Raw genomic sequence first — 26992 nt, 5'->3', positions numbered from 1 at the left:
TCATGAGGATAAGAGCGCCCAGGACACACCTCCCCATGGTTTAACAGGCTATGAAGGATGGGACTCATTAATCGGCTGGCAGCTGCCCCCAAACAGGATGCTGCCTGGAGGTGGGGGAAGAAGGGAGAGGGAGGCTGAGGAAGAGGCAGGCTCCATCCAGGAGACCACCACTGGCTGTCAGGGGTCAGGGGCCGAAAGTAAACAGCACCACCTCCTCAAGGATCCTCACAAGGTGAAGTCTGAACGGAGAGAGTGACTATCCAGCCACAGAAATGTCCATTTGGAGGAGCAGGCTCTGGGGGACTGTTTTTCTTTTCTGACTTGAAACAACCCCTCCTGAGATATTATCTACCAGTCTGATTATTTTTGGACTGCTAGAATGTTTACTTTTTCATTCCTCCCCAGATGTTATAGTACCTGACCCTATTACACCAGTGCATTTCTTTTAAACTGATTTTTCCTTTTCAAGTCTTGTTTAGGAGGGTCCTCTTCACCTTTAGGTAAAACCAAGATGCTTGGCCTCACATGTGAGCCCTCTGCCTACCTCCTATCCTCATCTTTTCATCATCTCCCTGCTCAACCTTAGGCCATAGTGTGTTCTATATGTTGTTCCCCACTCACAATGTTTATATACATTTTCACAGCTTTGCATGTGTTGTTCCCTCTGCCTGGAACAGCTTCTTCCCTTGGCTCTGCTCTGACCATCTTTGCAGGCTTGAGCTCACAGGCATTCTTTTTTTTTTTTTTTTTTTTTTTTTGTGGTACGCGGGCCTCTCACTGTGGTGGCCTCTCCCGTTGCGGAGCACAGGCTCCGGACGCGCAGGCTCAGCGGCCACGGCTCATGGGCCCAGCCGCTCCGTGGCATGTGGGATTTTCCCGGACCGGGGCACGAACCCGTGTCCCCTGCATCGGCAGGCGGACTCTCAACCACTGTGCCACCAGGGAAGCCCACACAGGCACTCTTGATGGGGTTAGTCATTCCTGGCATCTTACCTGCTCTCTGGAATGGAGGTCCCACAGCTTGTGGTCCCCTCCCTCTACTCAACCCTCACCTCTTTCTTCTGTAATGATCTGTGTCCCTCACTTAGTACAGTGGATGGTAAGTGTCCTTTGAATAATAAATAAAGAACGCCACTGCCAGCTCCCTCATAGCCTGAATTTATTAGATCAAAGGAATGAAATTTAACCAGTGCCTCCCAAATAAGGAGCTAACATGTAACCTCTTACCTTTATGGTTTTGGTCTGGAGTCTGAGTCCATTTAAAGTGTTGATGGCTTTCTCTGCATCCTTTGGATCAATATAGTTAACGAATCCATACCCTAAACTCTGTCCTGTGGAAACATTTTTTAAAAAAGAGAGAGAGAGAGCTCATTATCTTTATTAAGGTAACACTTCCCATTGCAGTGCGTCAAAACCCTCTAGTACATGGTTCCTTTTATACCAGGGTTTGCTCCCAGGTTGAGAAGTTTCTAGTTCTTCCATCTCTCACTCTGGTCAGCCTTTAAACTCACAGGAGCTGCCCCAGCTGGGAATAGGTAAGTGCCCGTGCACGTCCACACCATATACACACAAGTGTCCACTTAATTGGGAAGAGGCAGGGCAGGGTAGTGGAAAAGAGCAGGTGTGGTTTGTTAGAAGAGTTCTGAACTGGAGTCCTGGGCCTTTTCCTATCAGCTGTGTGACTCTGAAGAGAATTCACTTAACCTCCTGTTTTCTCCAGAGGTTTCTTCTCTGCAGATAACAGCACTTGCCACAGACAGGTTTGAGAGGGTTAACGAGATATTGAGCATGCAATGCCTACCTAGAACATAGTAGCTGCTCAACAAAAGACAGCTCTGCTATGCTCAGTCCTGTAAAATTGGGACAAGTGCTGGATGCAGTAGCTGTGTCTGCTGCCTCAGTCATGCTATCCATGCCTACACTCAGAGGACTGTAGCAAGATCTGAGCAGCAAAGACTGGAGACATTTAAAGTGAAGGCATGGCCAGAATTTAAAGCAGTTGCAACAAATCATTCATTGCCCTCCTCATTCCCCCAGCCTAAGAACAATAAAAAATGGGGGGGCTTCTACTGGAAAGAACTGGGGAGCTCCTAACACTTTGCAGAGCACAAATACACTCTGCAAAGAGGATTTAGCTACTTTAGGTGAAGATGGCATCAACTTGTCTGAAAAGAGAGGTAGCAAAAGTGACAGGGCTCCCCCACTAAGTGAAATAAAAATAATGTGCTTGCGATTGTGCCACTGATTATAAATAGTCCATCAGCTCTGCCATGTGTCATCAGCCAAAAATATCATTAGGAAACTTTACATTTTCTGACATACTCTTTAAGAAATACAGAGCTTGGGGTGGCTGCAAAGCCAGCTTGAACTTCCCAGGCAATGTTATTGATTTGTGGGCGGCAGCAGAGCCGAAGGGGAGGAAAATGACAGGACGTCACATGTCAGGAAAGACTGATTACATAAAGCTCTCTTTGGAGTACACTCAGACCAGGGCTGGGAGACAATACAGCAAAAAGTCTGCCATGTCCTGGTGACAGGAGCCCACTTCAGCAGCCAAAAAATCTTTCCAACAGCTTCTGTTTTGCTGGTGAATGTCTGTGTTTGTGTTGGTCGTAGGAGGGAACCTGGGAAAACAAGTTGGGTTCCGGATCAGAAGATGGATGACTTTATTATCCTTTATAGGGTGGAAGTAAAGAGAATCATGAGGAAACTGAGCTGCGTTTTTGTCCCCAAAATGGAAAACCCCAAATGACAATACATTAGGGTATTCCTTCTGTTTTGGAATAACAGGGTTAGAACAGGAAAGACAGGCGCAAACTTCGCCAGATATGCCCTTCACCAGCCAGAATTAGTAACTGAAGAAGGGGGAGAAAACGTTGAGCACGCTGTAGCTACCAGGGCCCTTCTCTTTCTATTTCACTGGGTTACGTGTAGTGTGTGAGAGGTGTGTGTGTATGAGTGGCGAGTGCATGTGTGCACACACACGCATGCACACACACACAGGAGAGTAACAGTTAGAGAAAGAGGTGTGTGTGAATACGAGACCCTGCTACATGTTCTCAGAAAATTTTTTGCAAATCCAAAAATACATGAGACTAATTCATTGGTTTAAAAGTATCATTCGTCCTAAGTTCAGCTTCACCTCATCAAGCCTGGCTAAATTCGCCTAATTAAATCTATTTTCATCATGCAAATTTATCAGTCCTTATTTACCTTGTATATAAGAGAAGCCTTAAAAATTGCTGTAAAAGTCTTACAGTTATTTCTTTTAAACAGTCATGCACCAAATTGAGGGGCTTTAGAGGGCACTTTTAAAGTAATAATCTCAATGACAAACCTTATGTATGAGTTCTAGGAAACAGGTCAGAGTCAATCTATCCAACTAAGTTTAATTTGTATAAAATTAAAATGAAATACGAAAAATACAGACAAAACACTCACCACTTAACTGCACTTAACCACTTAACAATGACTCATTGTACTGATGGGATATATGTGGAAGAATTTGTCATGCCTACCAGTGGTGCATGTTCCCTGATATACTATCTTTCTTTCCAGTTATTCATATGTTTACGGAAACCTTAAATATATATAGTGGCTATGATTTTTATATTCTATATTTTATCTTTATTTTAGAACATTGCTTCAGGAGGAAGGAAAACACACTCAGCTTCTAGGAAGGTTCTGAAGGTCAAGTGAAGGAAAGACTCCTGCCCAGCAAGATACGCCACATCTACCCACCTGCCCGTGTAGTCCCAAACCCACCATCACCTTAGTACCTGACTGCAATCAGCACAACCATGTTACGCTCACCTGCTCTAGCTTTAGAGAGGGACTGCATTTAATGTCACGAATGAGGGTGCTTTGGGGAAAACTAAAAAGTAGATGAACACCGTTTCAGAAAGAAAAGGGATAAAAGATCAGAGGATTTCCTTGATATGAAATAATGAACTGCAAACTCTAAAACAGGACACTGCACTGAACAGGAGGAGGAGAGAGGTGGAAAGGCTTGCCTGTGAATTGAAAGATATGAGATAAACTGGCAGCACAATAGATCTACCTGTGCTTAGCCTGGTTCATGAACGGGCTTCTTGACGTGCTTCTTTGCCATCACGGAAGGAATACAGCTAAGTCTCATAAAAAATACTCAGTGGAGTGAAGCATATTCTTTTAAAACACTCTTGAGAGGATTAGATCCCTAGGTAGAAAATATAAAAACCCAAGCCTCATTTCTTTCAGAAACTGTTTTAGCAGTGAGGGAGAGTAAAATGAGGAAGAATTTTATGTTTTAATTTTGGTGGCCCTATACTGGTGATGGGTTTTAGATTTGCATTTCTGTATTTAAATTGTACACAGAACATAGAAAAATACAAATGAAACCTATTCACAAAGAATACCAACACTATTTCTACGAGGACCAAGAGAGCGCCCATGCTGGGAAGGCCCAGGGGACCCAGTCTGGAGCCTAGAACTAAGTGTGTCTATATGCATCCCAGAAATAGATGAGGTTTTTTTTTTTTTCTTTCTTCTTCTCAAACAGCTTCATTCTCTCCCTTTATCAGCAGCAGCGAGATTTGGCCACACAGGTATGGCAACAGTAATTTCAGAACGGAAAATTAAAACAAACTTTATTTTGCTCCCAGTTTATGAGCTTATTTTGATAGCAAGCCAAGCATACAAATTAAATCATTGAAGTTATGTTTACTGAATCACCAATAAAGAAAAAACAAAATCATTACAGACAAGATACAATGTTATAAAATGAAGACTACCTCCAATATTCAGAAACTATAGTGAGTGCCTGCTCCTTGATGCCCAGGTGACCTACAACCCTTACTTGTGACCAGTCCTTAGCAGTCCTGACCAGCAGGCTTGGGTAAGAGGCCCAGTGACCATGAATGGGCAAGAAAGGCATTCTTGGCAGTTTGGGATAGAAACTTAAAATTAGAATGTAGTTTCCAAGGGAAAACTGTTATACACAATGGCTACATTTTTAAGGCGCTTCAGTGTATTTTGGATTAAACAGATTCTTGTTTTTAACAAGCTTAAATCTGCACCTGAATATTTCTATTTTTTAAACTGTGCACATATGCACATACACACACAAAGACACGACGTGTCCTCGTACTACAATGTGGCAATATTTCTCTTCTGTTATAATAATTCCTATACCTAACTTCTCCCCTTAGAAAGCAAACACTTCTCCCTACAAGAACTAGTTTATAAAGACTGCCTACTTGAACATGGTAGGTACTCAACAAATATTTGATAAGGGAACAGATGGATACGTACACTTGTACTAATTTGCCATTGCTGTAAGCACATGACCAGGATGTGTTCATGTTTGGAGGGAGAAGAGGATGAGAGGGGCACCTGGGGAATTCATTTCGTATTTGTGAAAAAGGGAGAACAGGACAACAAGCTGACATCAGGGACTGGAAAACACAAACAAAAAATGTCCTGGTGGGTCCCCTCCAGCACAGATCAGGTGAAAAATAAAAACCATCCTGGCTCATGTTTCCAAAGAAATCCTGAGTTTCCAAAGTGCCTTTCCACCCATTATGTCACATTTGAGTCTCCCAACAACCCCGTGGGAGAGAGAGTCATCATTTATAGATGTGGAAACTGAAGTTCTGAGAGAAGAGCGATTTGCTCTACTATACCTGAATAGCTGAAACTGAGTCTAGATCAGGGGGTGGCAAACTGTTTTATGTTTAGGGTGAGACAGTAAATAGTTTAGGATCGGTGGGTCCTCCAGTCTGTCATGATGACACTGCCATTGTAGCGTGAAGGCAGCCATGTACAATATGTAAACTTATGAGCGTGGCTGAGTGCCAATAAAACTTTATTTAGAAAAAAAAGAGGCAATGGGCTCAATTTGGCCTTTGGGCCATAGTGTGCTCACCCCTTGGTATAGATCTTTTGACTCCAAATCTAGTCCCCTTTGCCATATCCACAGTTACTCCACTGGAACTAAAGTGTTGTTGACAACTATACTGAGGCCCTGAAATACCTCAAGTTGTTTTGAACCACCTGAGAAAAAAGTAAATTACCTTCAATAGTTTGTGTTAAGCACTTTTATTGTATTCAAATGCTAGGAAATGTCACCATCATAGCTGATTATAACCCCTCATTTCCCAGTCATCCTGGAGAGAAGTTGTTTTCCCTTGCCTTTGGGGTCCTGTGGGTTATGACAGCAGGACCCTAAATATGACATCCTTATGGCTGATGGCAGCAGCAGAGAAGCTGTCCCCTCACAGGGCTGACCGGGAGGAGCCTCAGCATTTCTGCACTGCCAACCTGCACACTTTGCTCTTTCTTTCTTCAAAAACCATCATTCTCCAGAAACCGAACAGCTACCCCCCTCATCTGCAAAGCCCCCAAGGGGGCAGCCAGATGGGTACCTGCTGTTGATGAAACCTTCTGAGTTGAGTAAGGAATTTTTGTGGATGTTGGAACCCTTAGCTCAGGCTGAAATTCTGTTCTCAAAGCACATGATAAAATCCCCAGTCACCTCAAGATCACCTGCAGGGCAGTAATCCACATGCTGGGTTAACCTCAGCCAACTTCAAATCCTAGGACTCCCTCCCTGCCAGTCCTGAGATGACATTCCCTGTTGTCCACTGCCTTGAAATCTACTTCAACACACCCTAAAGAGGGTCAGAGAGGAGCTCTGAGGCTGTTACTGCATGTACTCATGTATGTGTGGCCCAAGACTGTACTTGCTGTATATCCTTGGTTAATTCATTTAAGCTTCACCAGCCTGTTCCCTTATCTGGAAAAAACACGGATAATCCCTTATCTTTACAATCACAGGATCACCGTGAGGACTAACTATATTAACATGAGGACGAACAGAAGCTACAATTTATTCAGTGCCTACTTTGTGCCAGGCACTCTGCTAAGTGGCTTACTAAAATTACCTAATTTAATCCTGTGGAAATGGGTACCATTAGGCCCATTGTAAAGATAAGGAAAGTGAGGCTAAGAAATGTTAAATAACCTGCCCCAAGTCAACCAGGAAGTAGGCCTCCAGGCTAGGATTTGAATGAACTCAGGTCTGTGGGACTTCCCAGCTCATGCCTTTTCTCCACAGGGTTTGGTCTCTCTGCAAAGACACAGCAATGTCTGGCATCAGGCAAGAACTCAAGCGGATGCACACCCCTTGTGTTGGGAACTCTTCCCCTTCTTCACAGTGACTGGGATGCTTTGAGATTCTAGAGCATCCATGGCTCTGTTCCTTCCCAGCCCACCTCTGTGGGTGTTTACACTTGCTGGACAGTCTGAGTCTTGGATTTTCTCCTGCAAACTCAAGTGTTAGTAGAGCCAACTAATCAGAGGATTTATTTTCTTTTGGTAGTTCACACAATTCCCTCAAATTAAGTATGGTTTAAAGTCTTGCTGCTCTAAGTGTGATCCCTGTACCAGCATCACTGGCATCCCTGGGGACTTGTAAGAAATGCAGCTTCAGCTTATTGCTCTGTGACTGAGGCTAAGTTGAATGAACCTCTCCACACCCTGATTTCTGAGAAAACTACACATCTAACTCATAGTCACAGGGAAGGGAAGCTCTGACAGGAAAGCTCTCAGGATTTCTTAGTATACGCTCTTTCTTTTCATCCGCAGATTTTGCGTTCTTACTTTGCCTCTTTTTGCTAGAGTAATCTCATCTGTAAAATGGACTTAATATTACTTTCTTCATGGTGTTGTTAGGAGTACTGAAAGTGATAATGCATGTAGAGTGCCTGGTGTATAAACAGAGGCTCAATAGATGCTGGTTTCTTTTCTTTCGTCTCCCATGCCCCAGTGGATACTGCCTTACACCGTTGCGTCTGAGGATGCTATCTTCTGAATGAGGCCCAACCTCCTCAAAGGTAGAGAATGTTTCTGATGCTTTTCTTTCACATAGGAGTACATAGCATGCAATAGGCACACTAATTCCACAAATAACTGACACCTACGACATGCTAGATACTATGAGTGTGCCTCCAATAACCAAGAAATTGTTCCTGCCTTCAGGTGACTTGTCTCACTCCCTAACCCCCCAATCAGAATATCAATTCACTGATGGCGGAAACCAAGTATTTTTTGTTCTCTGCTATGTTCCCAGAGGATGGTGGTAAGAGGTATGGAACCAGATCCCATGAGACACATCTGAAAGACCTGTGGGCTTTAACCTTGAAGGAGGGAAGATTCTAGGGGTGCTCAATACTTGAAAGGCTGCATGGGAAGTCAGGAGTAGGCTTGCTATGTGGTGCCCCAAGGGAGAGAATGAGAATCAGGCAATAGAAGAAAGTGAGGGAGTAGATTTTTGCCTTGATAAGAGGAAGAACTTTCTACTAATGATTTTATAAGGATACAGGCTGCCTTGTGAGGTGGTAAGGGCCCCCTGACTAGAACTATGCAAACAGATCTACATTTTATCAGGAGATGTTGCAGCAGTTAACAAGATCAATTCATAAGATACCTTCTAATGCTAAGACACAAAGGTTCTAAATTATATTTATTTGAGACCCCATGCTCACAGTTTATCCTGATTTCTAACTGAGAAAGTAAAAATAATAGAGAATATTTATTAAGCACCTACTGTGGGCGAAGCACTTTACATATATTATGATTTAAATCTTTACAACCTCTGAAGCAGGCATTTCCATCCCTGTTTTACAGAAGGGGAAACTGAGGCTTCAAAAGGAGAAATAACACAACCAGGGTTATTTGGCTAGAGAATAGTAGCCAGACCCATCTGACTTCAGAGCCTGTGCACTTTCTGCTGTGCCCTGGTTTCTTGAATATGTGCTGATTTGTGTGTTAAACACCTGCCCTGACACAGCACGGTGTGCCTGAGACTTTGAGAGAGACTGGGTTTTCTAGTACTATCTCCAAGTCTTCATTCTTTCCATTTAATTTCAATATATACCCCAAAGTATCCCATTCCCATCTTCCACATTGGTTGTGTCTGTCAAACTTGATCTGGTAGGTCATAGAATGACAGTCTTGGAAAGGACTTAACTATCAATCATCTTTGAGTCTCTTCTACAGATTTGGCAACTGAGGACCAAGGAAGAAGCAAGCAGTTCATGGTCTAGTAAGAAAATCAGAACTGTGAATCAACAACTATAGTAGAGTGTGGCTAAGTGTTGTGACAGTGAGAAGGAGAGAGGGCTTTCTGGAGGATATAACTGAGTTGAGACTAATTTGAAAAGATTGATAGGAGATAGCCAGGTCATAGACAGAGAAGGGCGTTCCAGGAGGAGGGGACAGCTTAAGCATCTATCCCTTGAGGAGAGAAGACTGCTATTCAGTTTATAGCTATTACTTCCAGGAGGCCAGTGCAGCTGATGTCAACCTGAACTGTCAATATCGATTCTAAGTTGAGTGCTCAGATGTATACATGAGATCTCCCCATACCTCTGGCACTGATTTAGGAATCATTTAGACATCTGAAATTTTGAGTGCCTCTGCTCTCTGCCAACAACAAACACTATTAAAAAAAGCAGGACCCAGCCTTCTTATTCTGAATTCCCAAAGTATTTAAAATTACATTGAATCAGTACTTGGTTATTTCCAGAGGCTACATTCTGGCTTCCTAAGCAGATGAAACTTCCCAGTTGAGAGCTCGTCATGCGGCATCAAGATGATAACAAGCAAAGCACTTGGTCCATAGTGGGCAGTCAACATAAACTTGTCGAACTAAATGTATTTCTCAGTGAACCCTAAGTTCCTTAGGGCAGGGACATGGGTCTTATTAATCTTGGTACAACCAATGTCTGGCACATAGTAGGCTTTCAGTAAATCTATGTTGAATGAATGAATGTATGAATTCAATAATCAAATTAATAGTAAAAATATAGTTATCATTTTTTGAGTGCTTACTATGTATACTGAGTGCTTTATTTCTTTTTTTCCAGCTTTACTGAGGTATAATTGACAAATAAAGCTTTCAACAGTTTCTTGATTTCAGAGATGATATCAACCAAACTGTTCAAGTAGATGTAAAACAATACCTCTGTTACTGGGGTGAGGTACATGGAAATTCAGAGTGTATATGATGATTTCCAGGAGTCCCGAAAGCAGGAAGGACCAGTTACAAAGCTACACTATTTCATAAAGAAAGCCAACCAATCAGTTCTCAAAGGAGTGCTTTTTAAAAAACTTACTCTTTTGGTTTGTTCTATAAAGTAAGTTGCTCCAAGTGACAGATATTCAAACATACACTTCAATAATAAGCCTCAATAAATGAAAAAACTGAACTAATCTGAACCTTATTTTTCTTCTGCCTGTTCAGGAAAGAAAGGCGATTCATAGGATAAAAAGCTAGTATCAAGTACTTAGACTTAGTTAAAAAAAAACCCAAAGGAAAATGTATTCTAGGTAAAGTACCAGGGAAAATAGAAGCCTCAGTGACAACTAGCTTACCTTCAGCATTTATCACACAAAAAGAAATGTTCAGACTGATGACCCTGGGGCAGTAAGAGATTCTTAATAGGAGCAACATTAAATTAAATTATGTTCAGAATACTCTTACAGACAGGAAAGAATAGTCACATATTTAAATATTTTTAACAAGGGTCAAAACAAAAAGAGGAGGAATTTGGCAAACACCCAGCTTGCCAAAGAAATGAACTAGAATTCTTAACTCTTGGTTGGCTTACTCTCATGTGAAACAGAGTTCTCGGTGTCAGACAGACAAGACCTTCCCCCTAGAATGGATGTGAACCAACAGGTGATTCCAGGACTGCCGCTGATGTCAGAGAAGGGTTTAGCAACAAAGGAAGAAGAGGCAGAAAAAGTTATCAGGTTAATACTAATTATATACACTGTAATCAGCCTTTGGGCAAAACGAGATTGTCTATGGGTGAAACGTCTGTGGGTGAAAGGAATTGCGGTATTTAGGCACAAAGAAAATTACTTCTAAAACTCCCATCAGACACTATTCTTATAAAGGGCAGGTGGAGGCTCCTGATATCATATTGGGATTTAAATTAATTAAGATAAGTTATGTGAGAGGGCTTGGCACAAGGGAGATGTTTCATAAGTACTAACTGAATATAAATCTATTAAAATTGCCTTTATTCGAAGTAAAAGAAAATTCACGGCTCTCAGCGAAGGAGGTGAGATAAATAACTGGTCTGTGCAAAGCTAAGTCAGGATGTCAAATATGAGTTGCAGAAGAATTTTGTCTGAAAACCTTTGCCAGTGTCTTCTCTGAACTAAGGGCATGGGGTTCTCTGGCCTTGGGACTTAACCACTAACGGCTGTGTGGAACTTCCCGTCCCTCCCATCAAGGAGTTCAATGATAGTGAAGTACCCTCAGGAAGCTCACGACTGTGGTCTGAAAGCTCAGTTTGGCTCCAACAAATGTTGAAAAAGAAAGAAATTCCCCAGATGCATGAAAAAAAGAAAAGAAAGAAGAAGCAAAAGTATATTTTCCCTTTTCTTCACCTTACAGTTAAGAAATAAGACAAAATAAAGAAATCAAAACCCAAGAACAAAAGAACTCACACAGAAATGGGTCTGTGGAGTAAGAATGGAGGAGGGAAGCCATGTTCTTTTGTTATTTTTTTTAAAAGCTAAAGGCTTCTGGGGGAATGGCTGCACCAAGCAAGTGTGACCAGCTTCATTACACTGAGTCAAATACCTGGGAGAGGTGAAAATGAAGGAGTGCCTGAGATCTGTGTGAGAATCATCAAATGTAAGCACTTTCTAATGGCTCAGCTCTTTCAGGTGATGGAAAATGAAACATCACCCTGACAGTCAGGAGACCAAACGAATCCATAAATTAAATAATTCCCAGAACATACCCAGTACTCAATAATTTTCAACAAAAATGCCTAGTATGTGATGGGACTTTGCTGGTGCTAGAGATATGGACCCATATGGCATCATCTTGTGTCCCTTTTGGGAGTCGGTAACACTTTCCTGGGACACCAAGGCCTCCACTTGCCCATCCACATGCAGTAGATGACCCCACCTCTTTCTTAACAAAAGAAATGAGGTCATCAGGTAGTAACTGGCTCAAACTGTCTTCTTTCCTTCTACCCGGAAAACTTATCCCTAATGGAGCTCCATTTCTCCCTCCTGGCTAAGAATGTACAGTCCACAAACTGCTGGAGAAGAAAGGCTTCTTTGGGTAATGTTACATATTATATACCGTTCTTTTTAAGATTTATAACACACATTAGCACAGACTCAGAGACGTAGTAATAAAAAGAAATCCTTTATAACTTGGTTTACTTCAGTTTCCCAAACTCATGCAGTCACATAACCTATTTAAAAAAACATATTACCTATTAAATACCCTTGGGAAAGACTTTTAGATGGGATTTCCAAATGAACATTACTCTTTCAAACAGGACTGAATACTGTCTCAAGATATAATTACCCTAAGGTGGGTGGGTGTGGACCCCGATTCTGAGCTATAGTTCCTAAGATACCAGAAGCACCAGCAGAAAACAAGGAGACCAAGCCAGAGAATACCTCTAAGGTCTCTTTTCACTGTGATAGTCCATGATTCTGTTTCTCAGAAGACATCACACAGACTTGCTTCTGGGATAATCTAGACACAGGACAGAAATGCACAGTGGGGAGGGGGTCAGACATCTGTGTATATATTCGCATGTTAGTACACATTGCACAAGTCTGGTTCTAGCTCACTATGTATCAGTAATCAGCATGCGACGAGCTCAAGGTGTTTCACTAGGAGAACCAAAGATCCAGAGGAAAAACAAAACAAAATTGTGCGTGGCTATGTGGACCCCAAGCAGGAACACACACTTATAGGTACGTACATACAGGCATACACACGAACACTATCTATATTTAACTAACTAGGCATACAACCCTGGGAGGCAGTACAGTACTGTAGGTAAAAATAGAGATTTTGAAGTCAAACAAACATGGGTTCAACTTTTCCCTGCCACTTAGAAGCTGTGTGACCTGGGACAAGTTACTTAACCTTTCTGAGTTCTGTTTCCTCACCTGTTAAATAGAGCAAATAAAACCTACACCTTGCAGAACTGCTGTGAGAATTATATATGTCAGGTGCTGTTCTGAGTGTTTTACATATACTGATGCTCACAATAATCCTATCAATAGCCCTATCTTACAAATGAGAAAACCGAGGCACAAAGAGAGTAAACATTTTCCTGCTATACAGCTAGTAAGTGGTGAGGTTGGGATGCATACAGAGCAGCTAGCTCTTAATCACTAGGCCCTCCTGCCTCACACAATCCTGGATTATAGTAGGTCCACGATATTCCCCTGGAAGACACAGACACACATACACAAATATATAAACACCCTACACCTCCTCTTCCTCTCTGGCTTTTCAAATCTGCTGGTTTTGTCATTAGTTTATTACACGATGCAGTTCAAGTGGGCAGCATGCAGACACCAGCTTCCCAAACACAAGGATCCTGTGTGGCTGCTCAAGGAACAGAAGAACAAATTCAACCCTGAGAAATGTTAGTTCATTCTGAACGATGACTCACAGCCGCTATTTTCACAAACAGCCTGCTAATTAAACTTTCTTATGAACTCTGCTAACCAATTTTTCCAATGCATGGAGAAAAATCATTCATTATAGACCGGAATCCAAAATCTAATATCAAAGTGCAAGTAGGATCTGTGGCATTGTAATTTGATCAGCGTGAGCATTAATAACAGTTACACACTGATGTCTGAGAGAGGTAATCAGCTTTTGTTGAGATGTACGTAGATAACTGAACAAAACATTTGGAAGGCAGACTAGAAGGCAAAGCTAGCTTATCACAGGAGTTTTAGTATTTACTTTACCCTCAGAAATCCCCTGCTTACAAGATCCTATCTTCCAGGTGACCACAGTAATATCCTGATTGGTATAGCACTTCAACGACTTAATGACACATTAGCAGCTCACCTGACGTCACAACACACGGTGCGGTGGAAAGAGCCAGTGTTATCCCCATCTTATGCACAACAACCTGAGGCACCCAACGGCTTGATCCACTGCAAACCCCAGAGCGAGCGCTAGAACGAGAACTTGGTGGATCTTTCCATTTCTTCATGTTGCCACTCATAAAGGTGGCCTGATTTTTAAAACAATCTCAGAAACCATCCTGACATTTTCAAATATTGAACTAAAGGCTTTAATTTATAATCTTCCAGAACCACTAAAACTGCATTAGTCAAGTGCATTATTACTGTAGCTATTTCTGAGGCTTACGGGGATACATCCTACACAGCCACGTTCACAACTCAGGATGAAACAGCAGAATGCAGGGAACCCTCTCTGTGAAGGACTCCTATCCCAATTGGCAGCAGCATGTGGTCAGAGAGACACAGGTATGCAGACAGCTTGGCCACCTGCCAACTGTGTGACTTCAGGTCAGTCATTTTAAACTCCATGAGCCTTGGTTTCCTCATCTGAAGAATGGGGTCACCATTACCTCTTGGGGGCAAGGTCAGGATTAAATGAGATAACACACATAAAGTGACTGGTTTCTAGTACTTAATAAGTCTGAGTTCCCATTCCATCCTCCTGCCTTCTCCTACTTGGTCCTTGGAATTACATACTGAGGACTGAACCAGGACAGAAATCCACTTTCCCACTCCTCTCCTTTTGTCTGTTTGTTGGCCCAGTGGTAGAACACTTACAGAGAAGAGGGAAGGAGTTATGGGATAGAAGGGGTCCCTCACATTTATAGGTTGTTTTAGTTTACAAGTGTCTTTATCTGTCACCTGGTTTGAACTCACAAGTACTATCCAAAGAAGGTAGGGTAAGGATTTATCTTTTTACTGTATATTGAGAAAATGGAGGTCCAGGGGAATACAGTGAGTTATGCAAGGCCATGCCTGCATCTATTAAGTGTGTGTGTGTGGAGGAAGGGGGTTGTGGTGTAGGACTTTGACTGACATCTGTCTCACTTCTGGTTAGTCCAATGCACTGCATCTGGTATTTTTGACCAGGAAGTTGGTGTGTGTGTGTGTGTGTATGTTTGTGTGTGTTGGGGAGTGTAGAGCTCTTGGGTAAGTGCTCATTTCTTTTGTACTTAAAGGTTGGCCTGTCTCATTGGGAAGGCTCCACTGACTGGTGAGGGGCACCGGAAAGAGAAAAGGCAGCTGAGAACTAGTTGCAGTTTCCAGGGCCAGGGCCAGGAAGTGAGAGTGACATTCATTTTTTCCTCTTTCTTTCTTGTCCAGCTCAGGGTCCCAGACAATGGGGAACCTGCCAGGATTCAGTGTAGGAACCCTCACCAGGGAGATGGAAGCAGAGGACTGACGTTCCTGTGTGCCCAACCTTGGGAGTGAGGGGAAGGGGGAAGAGTGCGGAGACTCAGAAGCCACCAATACCTCAGTCCAGGGCAGCAGGCAAAGAATCTCGCTTCAGGACGCCTCCTTTGGCACACTGTCTACACCCTATGTTAATGTAAACAGGGACTCCACTCAGGCAGCTTCTCTGTGTGGCTGCTTGCTCTGGCCATAAAAAACAAGTCGATCAATCCAACATGGATTTAATTTGAAAAAAGGAAAACTCTATGTATGTGATTTCAGGCTTCATATCCTATCCTGTAGTAGAGCTGGCAGTGGGCTCCACGGTCAGAGGCTCTAGTGAGTGTGGTGGGAAGGGGAGAAGGGCTGAGATCCTGGTTACCATTTGAGAAGGGGATCAAGGTTGTCACCATCCGTATTTCCTTGACGTAAAGAAAACACAGACTAGGGGGCCAGGTGGTCTGTTACTTCTCAGACAAGTCACCTAGTGACATATAATTTACAAATTTTCTCTCTGGTCTCCTTTTACCATTCTATACCCATTTCCCTTCTACCTTGTTTTTTTAAAAAAATCTATGGCTATTTTAATTTTAGCTCTTTTACATCTCATAAGCCAATTCAAATCCTTTTTGGATCAACTGGCATATAAATAAATAAGGAGGCAGGACAGGAAACAAGCCAAGAAAATAAAAAAGAGAGGAAGAAAAAGAAAGGAAAATAAGAAGCCAAATGTTTCTTCTTTGGGGTACACTGGCCTTATCTGTAAAGTAAGTATAGACATTGCCTATATTGGCTACTTTAATAGGGTCAGAGGAGGTACTGAATATAAAAATCTTTGAAAATAAACATGAAAGGCAAATATCAGGGATTATTAAGTATATATTTTATGCTCATACTACCAATAAAACTATTTAATCTGATTTAAGACGTTTGTGATGAGAAATTCTATTAGCAGCCACAGGAGTTAGGGTAATTACCCTAATTAGCTGCATCCACTTAGTGTAAATGGCGCCTTGTTTCACCAGACATCCAACTACAAAACAAGGGCCAAGCAGAAAACCAAACTTATAAATCAGCAAGAAATTGAAGTAGGTGGAAAGAGAGTCACTCAGAGAACATGGCCCTGACCTCAGCAAGAAAAACAATGATTCTCAAATCACAGACACCGTGGTAAGTCTGAAAGTCGTCCACCTCCTGTGTTAGGTCAGGTTATTTATTAGCGAAGCAGAAGGAACACACTTTGGAGTCAAACCATAGCTCCAGAACTTATTAGCTATGGCCTTGGATAAATTACTTAAACTCTCTGAACTTATTTCATAAACACAAAGGGGGTACTAACTTTACCCCCCAGAGTAGTCCTGACTATTCTATTCATTATCCCTTGAAGATATCTCTGAAACTTGGCTCAGCTGTGTACTGGTCTGTGTACACAGACTACAATGTACTCTCTACCAAGTTCAAGGCTTGCTCCTATTTGACACCTGCTCTGAGAACCCCAGCCCACAGTGATCTTTTTATCCTCTGAACACCCATAGCTGATGTTTTCTTCTTCTTCATTCAGCAGAGGCAGGTAAGGGAATAGAAAGACCATAGGTTTTGCACTCTCCAGCTAACTGACTCTAAGCCTTGGCTTTCTTATCTGTAAAATGGGGACAATACCATTGACCGTGCATAACTGGTACAAAGCTTCAATGAGATGACATATACGGCGTGCCTAGCACTGTAGCTGACACACAGTGGGCAAACCTCCAACTTCATTGTTCTGTTATGAATCCTTTTGTGCTATCTTTCCAGTGAAATTAACAGCTAGGGTCAGGAAAGGTGAGTTTGGGCTTTGGTGAAAAACAAAACAACCCCCCCCCACCCCCCACCCCCACACAAAACAGCAAGGTGGCACCACTTTTCTGCATCATAAGCAGGCTCCCAGCCCCTCCCAGACCTGCAGACTTCTGTAGGGTCCTGTGATTTGTCCTGGCCTCCCCCACTCATTGGCCCTGCTAGCAGCAACATGTGGGCACAAACAATGTCTTACCCTTTTTAGCTTCCTCACAGAACCTGATACAGAATTTAAGAGAAGAGAAGGAAAGTAAATAACATTTATTTGGCCTGAGGGAGCAGACACTAAATAAATATAATTGGCCGATTGAAAATGTTTTACAAATGTAAAAGCCTTATACAAATATATAGCCTCCATCTGAATTTTATCTTCTTTCCAAACTAGAAATATCTTCTCCCATCAAAGTTCAATTTGGGGCCGTAGAAAAAACAAAAAGGCAACTTAAAAAGATCTTTAGTTCTAACAAGGAATAAAAGACAGATAACAGAGTTCATCAATTAAGAGCAGTAAGGGAAATGTGGAATGGGGGCAGGGTGGAGGCAGAGTGAAAAAAGAAATCACCACTACCACAGCTCACAGAAGACAAGAAAAAAATGAATTTCCCATTAACACATTTCAGAAAGCACTTTCCTCCTACCCTGAAGCTGACGAATTACATTTTTAGATAATGTGTGGAAATTTCAGTTTGACATTACCTTCCTGCATAGTTCCTAGTCTCAATCAAGCAGGTCATTTTACAGAGAAGGGGAAAGTGAGTGAGTGTGTGTGTGGCGGGTGTGTTTATGTGTTGGGGGAAGGAGGGGTGGTTAGTGAACAAGGAATTGGTCTTATGAACCAAACAGTCAGCTAAAGTACAGAAATAGAAAATCCTTAAAATACCCAGTCCTGATTCACATCCTAGGTAAAAATCCTCTGAGACATCTCTCTTGGGATGTGAGAATATTTTCCTACGGGTTATCTGAGTTCAGAAGCAGGGCAGAACCCTCTGATTTGGAAGGGAAGATGAAGGGAAAGATAGCCAGGGGGCAAAAGGAAACCATACCTGGTCTATAATCCTGTCTATTGCCGTCCTGGGGAAAGAAATGTGTCCAAAGAAAAAGACTGTGCCTGCACAAACTCTAAACCTCACAGCTACACTCAATTGCCAACCTGTCCTAATTAGAAAGGATGGGAGGTCTCTGATTGCCCTTGATGGGTGTGTAAGAGGCACAGTGATTATATGGCTTACTGTCTGCACTTAACGTTCTGACATTCTCTAAGTTCCCCTTAATAAAGCAGACCCCTATTCTCCTGTTCTGTAACTGCATTAGTTTCCCAAATCTTCTCCATACCTAAACATTTTCCATTCACCTCCAGTAATAATCAACCCCCTCCCCAAGTCAACAATTCAAAATTCTTTTATTCTTCTTTGTGGACTACGTACAAAATGACTGCAGGGAGGTGATAAATAAAATAGCAGATGCAAATCTGCCTGATTTTCCTCTGAATTCAAGAGGCACATTGTACTGTACCAAGTACATTTTCAAAATCAGCAGCAAAATATGCTGATAAATGCTACTATTTCCTCTACTCTTCCCATCGTTAACGAATATCCCTCTGATATGCATGTAGAAAAGTTCATTTAGCTAATCAATATCTTGGGATTTTCTTGGATATGCATAATTGAGGCCGGGTTTTAAGTATGCTTAAACTTAAGGCAGCATCCATTTCAATACGGTGCTTGCAAGATAAAGAAAAGGAGAACACAGTGAGGGGTATTTTGTGAAGAGAGGATCTGAAGGTAAAAACCACTCCAAGTCTATGCTTCCTTGTTCAGGTAAGCAGCAACCTGCTTAATTTAAAAACACTGGCATTAGTGAGAGAGTGGCATGGACATATATACACTACCACATGTAAAATAGATAGCTAGTGGGAAGCAGCCGCATAGCACAGGGAGATCAGCTCGGTGCTTTGTGACCACCTAGAGGGGTGGGATAGGGAGAGTGGGAGGGAGGCTCAAGAGGGAGGAGATATGGGGATATATGTATACGTACAGCTGATTCACTTTGTTATAAAGCAGAAACTAACACACCATTGTAAAGCAATTATACTCCAGTAAAGGTGTGAAAAAAAAAAAAGGAAAAAAGGGGAAAAGCACTGGCATTTATTTAATTCAATGCATAGCATGCTATTTTCCAAAACAAAAGATTTTGAATTCTAATTATATTTTCCCTGTACTAAAAGTTTTCATTCCCTAGGCAATATAAGCTGAATTGATTTGTATAGGGGAGATGCCAGTTTAGTATCTTCAGGGAAACTGCCAGAGATAAACTATAATGGGATAACTCACAATTAGTCAGACAGCCAAGAGTTCGAGTCCCAGCTCCCCTACTTGGGAGCTAAGTCACCTTGGGCAAATGACTCAATTGCTCCTAAGTCCAAGTTTCTTCGACTGTAAAATGACTGTCTTGTGGATTACGTGAAACTCCATTTATTGATCTTAGCACAATGCTTAGCACATAGTAAGTACTCAGTAAACATTGGCTATGATTATGAATCTCCAAGAAGTCCCAATTTACTATTTAGATGAGCAACTATATTTAAAGCTTTTAATATAGTGCCCAGAACACACAGAAGGCACACAAAAACATACAAAAGCTGCTGCTATTATTTTTATTCATCTTTGCTGGGTGCTGTCAGAAATTATACTAATAAAACTTACCCCAGGGCTGAATTCACATTTCAGAAGTGAATTCAAAGCACTTTCATATTTTAGGATTTTTTTCAGCGCCTTTTATTGTTTACAAAGTTATCTTAGAAGCAAAACAATTAAGTTCTCAAAGTGTCCCTATTAGTCGTTCCTTGTATATGAGGTAACATGAGGTAACCCAAAACCCTCACTCTCCTCTCCCTCTTTAACCCAAGAGACTGTATCCCATGTAATGCCTCTTGGCCTTGATGCTCTAACAGACACAGCCCCCTGCCCAGCCCCCCACTGCTGTAGTCCACACTCCACATCTTACCTCCTGAGAGGGACATACAGGAATATTAGCACTTTCACAAATCCGAGAAAGAAGAGAAGTTACCCAATGTCACTGAATCAAAACTGAGATGGTTCCTTTAATTAGAGGTGTGATTCTACATACAAAGCCTGTGGCAAAGAATTCACCCTGGTGTCTCCAGTAGCGAAGCATCTTTTTTGCCTTATTCTGCTCTTTCCACTAAATGATAATATTAATTAAGCCAAAGATGTGTTATAAAGGAAGAAATGAAGCGATGGATTAGAGGTGGGGTTTAGGAAGTGTTGTCTTTGTCCGTTGGGGTGCAACTCTGTCTTGATGTTTTTGTATGCTTAGCTTCACCTGGCAATGCTGCTTCCATATAAGACTACTGCTTCCAAAGAGGCACGCCCCAGCTCTACTTCCTTTGTCCAAAGCACAGAGGAATAAAAAAGTCTTTTGTTCTTAGACTGGAATTTTAGCTCCATTCCTTTGCTTTTCTTCCCTCTACCTAAATCCTAACCCCATCTTTCAACCACCGCCGCCCCGCTCCAACTAACACAGACTTCACCCTTTCTCAGACATCCACAGCCCACATAATCTATTCCATATAGTGGTCACTCCATATATTCAGTTTTATAATCGATAGTGTTCAGTTTGGACCATGCTGTCCTCAAAACCCCTGCTTCAGAGCTCTCACTTGCCTGAAATGGATAGAAAACTCCTCTTAAAAACTGCATTGTATGGGCACATGGAGAGTGACATGAAGTAAAAGTATAAATCCTTTTTTTATCTCTATGATGCAAATAATCACACAATCTAGACCGGCAGATCAAAACTATTTGTTGTTGTACACGGATTTATTTCTGGCGATTTTTCTTTGCTAGTTTCCCCCATGCTTTCTCTATTCCTTTTGGAGAGAAGTGATAACAAGAGGGACAATTATAAAAATGCAGTTTAGCATTCCAGCTGTTCTGGCTTTAAGACATACCCTGAGCCACCTAACTCTATCCTGGTTCAGCCATATGTTTCCTCCTCTCAAATACTGATCATCTAGGAACCTGGATTCGGAAATGCAATCTCAAAGCTTGAAAAGCAAAAAGGCAACAAAAAAAAAAAAAAAAAAAAAAAAGAAACGAATTCAATTATCTGCAGTCCACAGGAATAATAGAATTTTTACCAGGGGTTTGGTGTTCTTTGCCTGAGTTCCTCAGTTGCATAAATCCTTGTGGGCCACATGCCACTTTCCTTCCTCTCTAGCAGCAGAGGCTGCAGGTGGATGGAGGAGAAAAATAAAGGACACAGCTTCCAGAGCCTCCTTGTGTTCACAGCTGTACACAAAAGCGACTTGGGACACACGTCTTCTCTCCCTGGTACCTAGATTATCCTGATAAGCAGCCTTTCCCAATTGGAAAAAGAAAATCTAGTATCTCTGAGAAGATATTAACAGAGATGTCCAAAGCACTGTGAATCTTAAACCTGGCACTTTCCATAAATTTGGGTCTCCACTGAAGACGGAGTTATATCCCCAGAGGATGATAAATATTGTTATCTTTGCCTCCCGGTATACACAGGAGTATTGTTTTTTGTTTTTTGGTTTTTTTTTTTTTGCGGTGTGCAGGCCTCTCACTGTTGTGGCCTCTCCCGTTGCGGAGCACAGGCTATGGACGCGCAGGCTCAGCGGCCATGGCTCACGGGCCCAGCCGCTCCGCGGTATGTGGGATCTTCCTGGACTGGGGCACGAACCCGTGTCCCCTGCATCGGCAGGTGGACTCTCAACCACTGCGCCACCAGGGAAGCCCAGGAGTATTGTTTTAAGCCATGGTACATTACATGCAGAGTGCGGCCAGCAACTGCTACTCAGAGGAACCCAGTGTTTCATTGGGTTATGGGCTGAGGGTTAGCAGGGATCTTCAGGTACCACAGGCAGGGGCATCCTGCACATGCTTCCACATAAGATCACGCTTTTGGAAATTGGGGGTGAATCCCGGTTCTACCACCTGCTAATAGCTGTGCTGTCTGGGGAAGTTACTTAACCTCACTAAGTTTCCGTGTTTTCATCTAAGAAAATGGAGGCTGTTTTTAATGTTAAGTGAAATAAGGTATGTTCAGTGCCTAGCAAGTACCTGGCATAGAGTAAGTACTTGATAAATAATAGCAAGTATGTCCTCAGTACCACAACACTTAAGTCCATGCCCAAATTCAAACGGAGAATTCATTGACAACCCATAGCCAGGAGCGAAGCCAGCCTACTGGCAACACCATTAACAGTTTCTCTTTCCCTCCCTCCCTCCCTCCCTTCCTTCTTTCCCTATCTCCCCCCACCTCGCCCCCTCTCTTACTCTCTCTCTCAATATTAGAAGCCAGAACCTTCTAAGGGAATCTATTACATTCTCTTAGGGAGTGGTTTAGGCTGGGAAATCTTAATCTTGAATTCTTATCTCTTTGCCACTTCCCACCCCCCAAATCCTCCCACTGGATATTTAGAACTCCTTGTAAACTTCACAGGATCAAGATGCATTGAGATCTGTAGGAGGTGTTGGAGGAAAAGGGGGACTGGGGATGTTAAAAATCAGGGCAACAAAAATACCTATGATGTCATTTACCCTGACTTCTGAACCACTAGCAGCAGCCTTTTAACTTGGCTGGTGTGAAACCTCACCTCTCCCAGCCTGCGTTATCACTTAACCCCAAATGTAGGCCTCAGAGCGTCTTCCATCAGAGCGATCCCCACTCCTTCTCCACCTCCCTACAGCCCATCTCTCCCTCCTTCTCTGACTTTTAGCATAGCCAATTAAACCTGAACAACGGGTGGATAGAGGAAATATGCTGCATCTATGGAATGGTACAGCAGGGACCAGTTTCACTGTTAATTTAAAATGCTAGAATTAATTAGGTAGTGTAAATGAAGAATTTAATAAGCACTCTTTACAACCACAAGTTCTACTTTTATTAAACACTGCTGCCAAATGAGGGCAAATATCTCTGGTCTCTCTATATTTCCCTGCCTCATTCCCATAAGTTCTCTGCAAATAAAATTCTTTTCCCCCCTGAATTAAAAAAAATGCATAATTATAAATTTATGCCTGCATTGTATTTCTGTTTTCAATCCGTTAAGCTTCTTCTTTAAGCTCAGATGCTACTTTATGTCTCTGCTTGTGCTGGAGAGGGTGCTAAACAAACCAAAGTTGACAATTTTGGTTTTGTATACCAAATTAAAGGCTGTCTTCGAAGCTGTCACTCTTATTCAAATACACTCAGTGAACTACCAAATTAGCATTCTTTCAGTAAAGGAATCTGCTTGTTTAAACATGTGTCTTTAGAAAACAAGGAACAACACCACGAATCAGTACTTCTCAAAAATCTTACTATAGTTCTAAAGGAACTCTTTTGAAAAGGTAATTAATAACGTTCACTAATATAGCTGGCAGAGTCCCTATTTAGAAGGTAAGGCTACACCAAAAATACATTTTCTATACAGGAGTGGGAGGAAGAATCATATGGTTAACTGGTTTTAATTTGGTTTGAATTATCATCCTATTATATAAAGATTCTTCAAGAATCTAAACATTGGCTTTCTGAGAGCATAGGCAGTTCTGTCAAAGGATGGATGATCCAGGGCCCTGGGATAAGAACACCAAAGCCCTGGCCCATTTGGAGACCTTGATAAAATTTCTCTGTTCTAGCTATTCTCCTTGAAACATACTAACTGTACCTATAATAATAACACGCTCCCCCATTACTGAGAGACTGCTACGCAATAGGTATTGTGCTAGGCAGTATATATCCAGTCTCTCATTTAATCCTCACAATAAGCCCTTTGAGATAAGTATTCTTTTCCAATTTTACAGAAGAGGAAATTATGTTTAGAGGGTTACGTGACTTATATTTTCGACAGTTATTTTAGTTTTATGATTTTGCAAAATAATATAAATGGACAGATTAACAAGTGAATTAGAAGAAATGGAGAATATATATAGCTACATGCACATAAATACACTGGATTCTCTGAGTTAAAAATCAAGATCATGTATCTCTGTATTTTAGAGTTTCCTTTTTCCTATATAGGCCAGCTGCTCTTCAATTAAACTGTCCAGAGAGAGGGAAACAAAAGTCAACCTTCCAAAATGACAAATACTCAAAGCTGAGTGTGAACAATTTTAGGACGGGAGCATCAGAGAGCAGTAGCTTCACTGCCGTCACTATGTAGTCCAGTATTTTTCTAAGAAAACATTCCCACTTCCAGAAGGATTACAAGGAAACTACCCTCATCCCCAGCCCCAAAGGATAAGAGCGTCAGTATCTGGCAAACATTAAGTCCTCAATAAATGGCTGTCAGTTAGAAAAAAATCAGAACCTAAAACTTTCAAGTATTGAAGCATAGGATATTGTTTCAATTTCAAGTAAAAAGTCTCTGACTTCTCAGAGAGTATCTTCACAACAAACAAATAAATAAGATAAAATACCTTCATCAAGCATCTCCCTCCTACTACAGGGTAGTTTTATTCCAGAATCATCTGCTATCCTTGGGGCCTATTTCTCCCAGGGACAATGGGCAGTTGTGACCACAATGGCCCCCTTTAAAAGACAGTTTCAGATACATGGAAATACATTGGACACACGCAAACCAAATGTTTGAGAGGAAAGGGATAAATAGATAAAAACTAGTATAGGGAGGGCAGAGGGCAGAACTGAGAACTAAAGAACAAAGGGTAGGGGTGGCTGATTAAGAATAAAAGAGGACACAGCCAAAGGATTATTTCACATAAACCAAAGCTGAGGAGGCTCCAAAATCTTTATCTGCTTCCCAGTCCTACCAATTTGCAATATGGTTTCATGTAGTATACATACGCATATGAGTTTATGACTGTGTACCCACGCTGACCTTGAATGCAGGATACACGCTGCAGACACTCAAAAGGCATCACCACACATATGCATTTCTGCTAAGATCTGCACATCTAATGGAACAACGCAGCTGTGAATCCCAAGCCTAGAATATCGAAGAAGAGCATACCTGTAATTTTGTCTCTCACGAGTTTGCAGGATTCTATTTCACCAATGCTCCCAAAGAGACTCCTGAATTCCTCTTGGGTCATATTCTGGGGTAAATAGTTGACTATGAGGTTGGTTTTGCTGTCATCTGTGGCTGCCCCTGTCTGCATGGGAGAAGGACAGTTTCTATTGTTGCTGGAGGGTCCATTGCTTGTATTGGATGTCGGGCCATTTGACACCTGAGGCTCCATGGTGCTAATTATCTAAATAAAAATAAAAATAGTAAGCCTTTTGATATCTCAAAGACACAGAGTCTCTTTCAAGATTTTATTTTATTTTTTGTAAAGAAAGAGAACAAGATAAAGCAGGATGGAGCAAAAGAGATGGGGTTGTGAACACAGCCGATTTAGAAACATGTTTTTAACCAAAATGTTAAATTCCCCTTGTTATTTTTAGGCCAGCCCCACCCCCCACCCGCACCCGTAGATTTTGAGCACAGTCTAGAATGCAGTGGGAACTCTCCCATTATTTTGTTAATGAAAAGCTAATTCCTGTTTTCATTATACAATCACTCTCAGAAATGTATACTTAAGCCACACCGAATTATAATTAAAATGTAAAGTAATAATCATGATTAAAATTATAGTTCCATTAAAGCTGAAAAAGCTAAATATAGAGGGCTATGCTCACAAGTTTAAATACAGTACCTGTTTATTAACTGTCTCATAAAGTAAAATGACATTAAATTAAGTGGGGTTGTTCCATATGGGAAGGGTTTAGATTTTCACTGATACTTAATACTGATCAAACCAGATTTCATAAAGGCATGCTGGGGAGCTACAAAGTTATCTAATAATTTTTCTCCCCAGTGCCTCTGTTACTATTTCTCCTGGACCTCAAATAAAATTAAAAACATGAAGGAAAAGTTCTCTCTAGGTCTCCACTTTAAGTCTAGCACAGCTCCAGGCTGTCCTCTCACACATTACTTAAAAAGGCCTTTCACTGTATCTAAACAGTTAATAAAACAAATATTCCCACGAATGTGTGAACTGTTTGAGGCAGCATGCATGCAACTAAAAGAGATAAGTCTCTGCCCACAAGGGGCTTACAGTCCACAGAGGACACAGAAGGCACATGGCTACAGTAGGACAATGGGCCTGTAACAGAGGAGCAATTAAACCTGCTTAAAGGATAGGGGCATTCAGGAAAGTCCCAAGAAGATACTGATAGAATAAGGTTTCACATGAAAAATGGGTTTAAGTTCATGGAGCCAGGTCCTAAAGATGCCTTGTATATAGGATGACAAACATGGAGAATCACAAAACTACAGAGCCAGAAGGCACTTCAGGGAATAAAATTCAGTTCAAAACTCTCATGTTTGAGATGAATTCCAGAGACATCCAGCGACTTCTCTGTCATCACAGGAAAGTGGGGCAGAGTCTGGGCCTGCACCCAGTTTTCCTGGCCCCAAATGCAGCTCATCAGTCCCACTTTTCCATTCTATCCTAGCACCATCCCTTACTCATCCTTCATGGTGTGGTTTCTGTCTTACGTGAAATTGACCATCACCTCCTTGGAAATGGAATCATGCTCTGCCATTCCCTAGCTGTGTGACCTTGGGTTAGGGGTTCAAATTCTGGGAGCCTTAGTTTTCCTCATTTGAAAGAGGAGAACAATGCCACCTGCCTTGCAAGGTGGTAAGAAGGATCTGGTGACAGGATGTATGTAAAGTGCCTGAATAGCTGTGGGAACATAACCACAATCATTGATATTTATTGAAGTCATTCTGCCAGTCACCTGATGTGATTTCTCTCACTGACTCCCCACAAGAAAGCAGTGAGCCATATTCTAATATCCCCTACATTTTATAGACAAGGAAACCAAAGCTTAGCAGATACCTGATTACTAGTAGCTTCCATTACTACCATTTGGC

The 26992-nt window shown here is 41.8% G+C and overlaps 1 protein-coding gene across 4 annotated transcripts in view; it reads right to left on the bottom strand.

Moving 5' to 3' along the window:
- Window positions 1-26992, bottom strand: part of ELAVL4 (ELAV like RNA binding protein 4) — an 87154-nt gene that overhangs the window by 25056 nt on the left and 35106 nt on the right. For 3 of the 4 annotated variants that reach the window (XM_065893397.1, XM_065893405.1, XM_065893421.1), the window contains 2 exons: window positions 25082-25322; window positions 1228-1331 (listed from right to left, as the gene is read on the bottom strand). In XM_065893397.1, the coding sequence (XP_065749469.1) occupies window positions 1228-1331; window positions 25082-25322 (345 nt within the window). Of the gene's footprint in view, window positions 1-1227; window positions 1332-25081; window positions 25323-26992 lie in introns of those variants that run through there. The other variant, XM_065893413.1, reaches the window with a different exon arrangement.

This window comes from Phocoena phocoena, chromosome 1 (assembly GCF_963924675.1).
Source record: "Phocoena phocoena chromosome 1, mPhoPho1.1, whole genome shotgun sequence".
In the NCBI taxonomy this organism is placed as follows: domain Eukaryota; kingdom Metazoa; phylum Chordata; class Mammalia; order Artiodactyla; family Phocoenidae; genus Phocoena; species Phocoena phocoena.
This window is presented reverse-complemented; position numbering and strand designations above follow the sequence as displayed.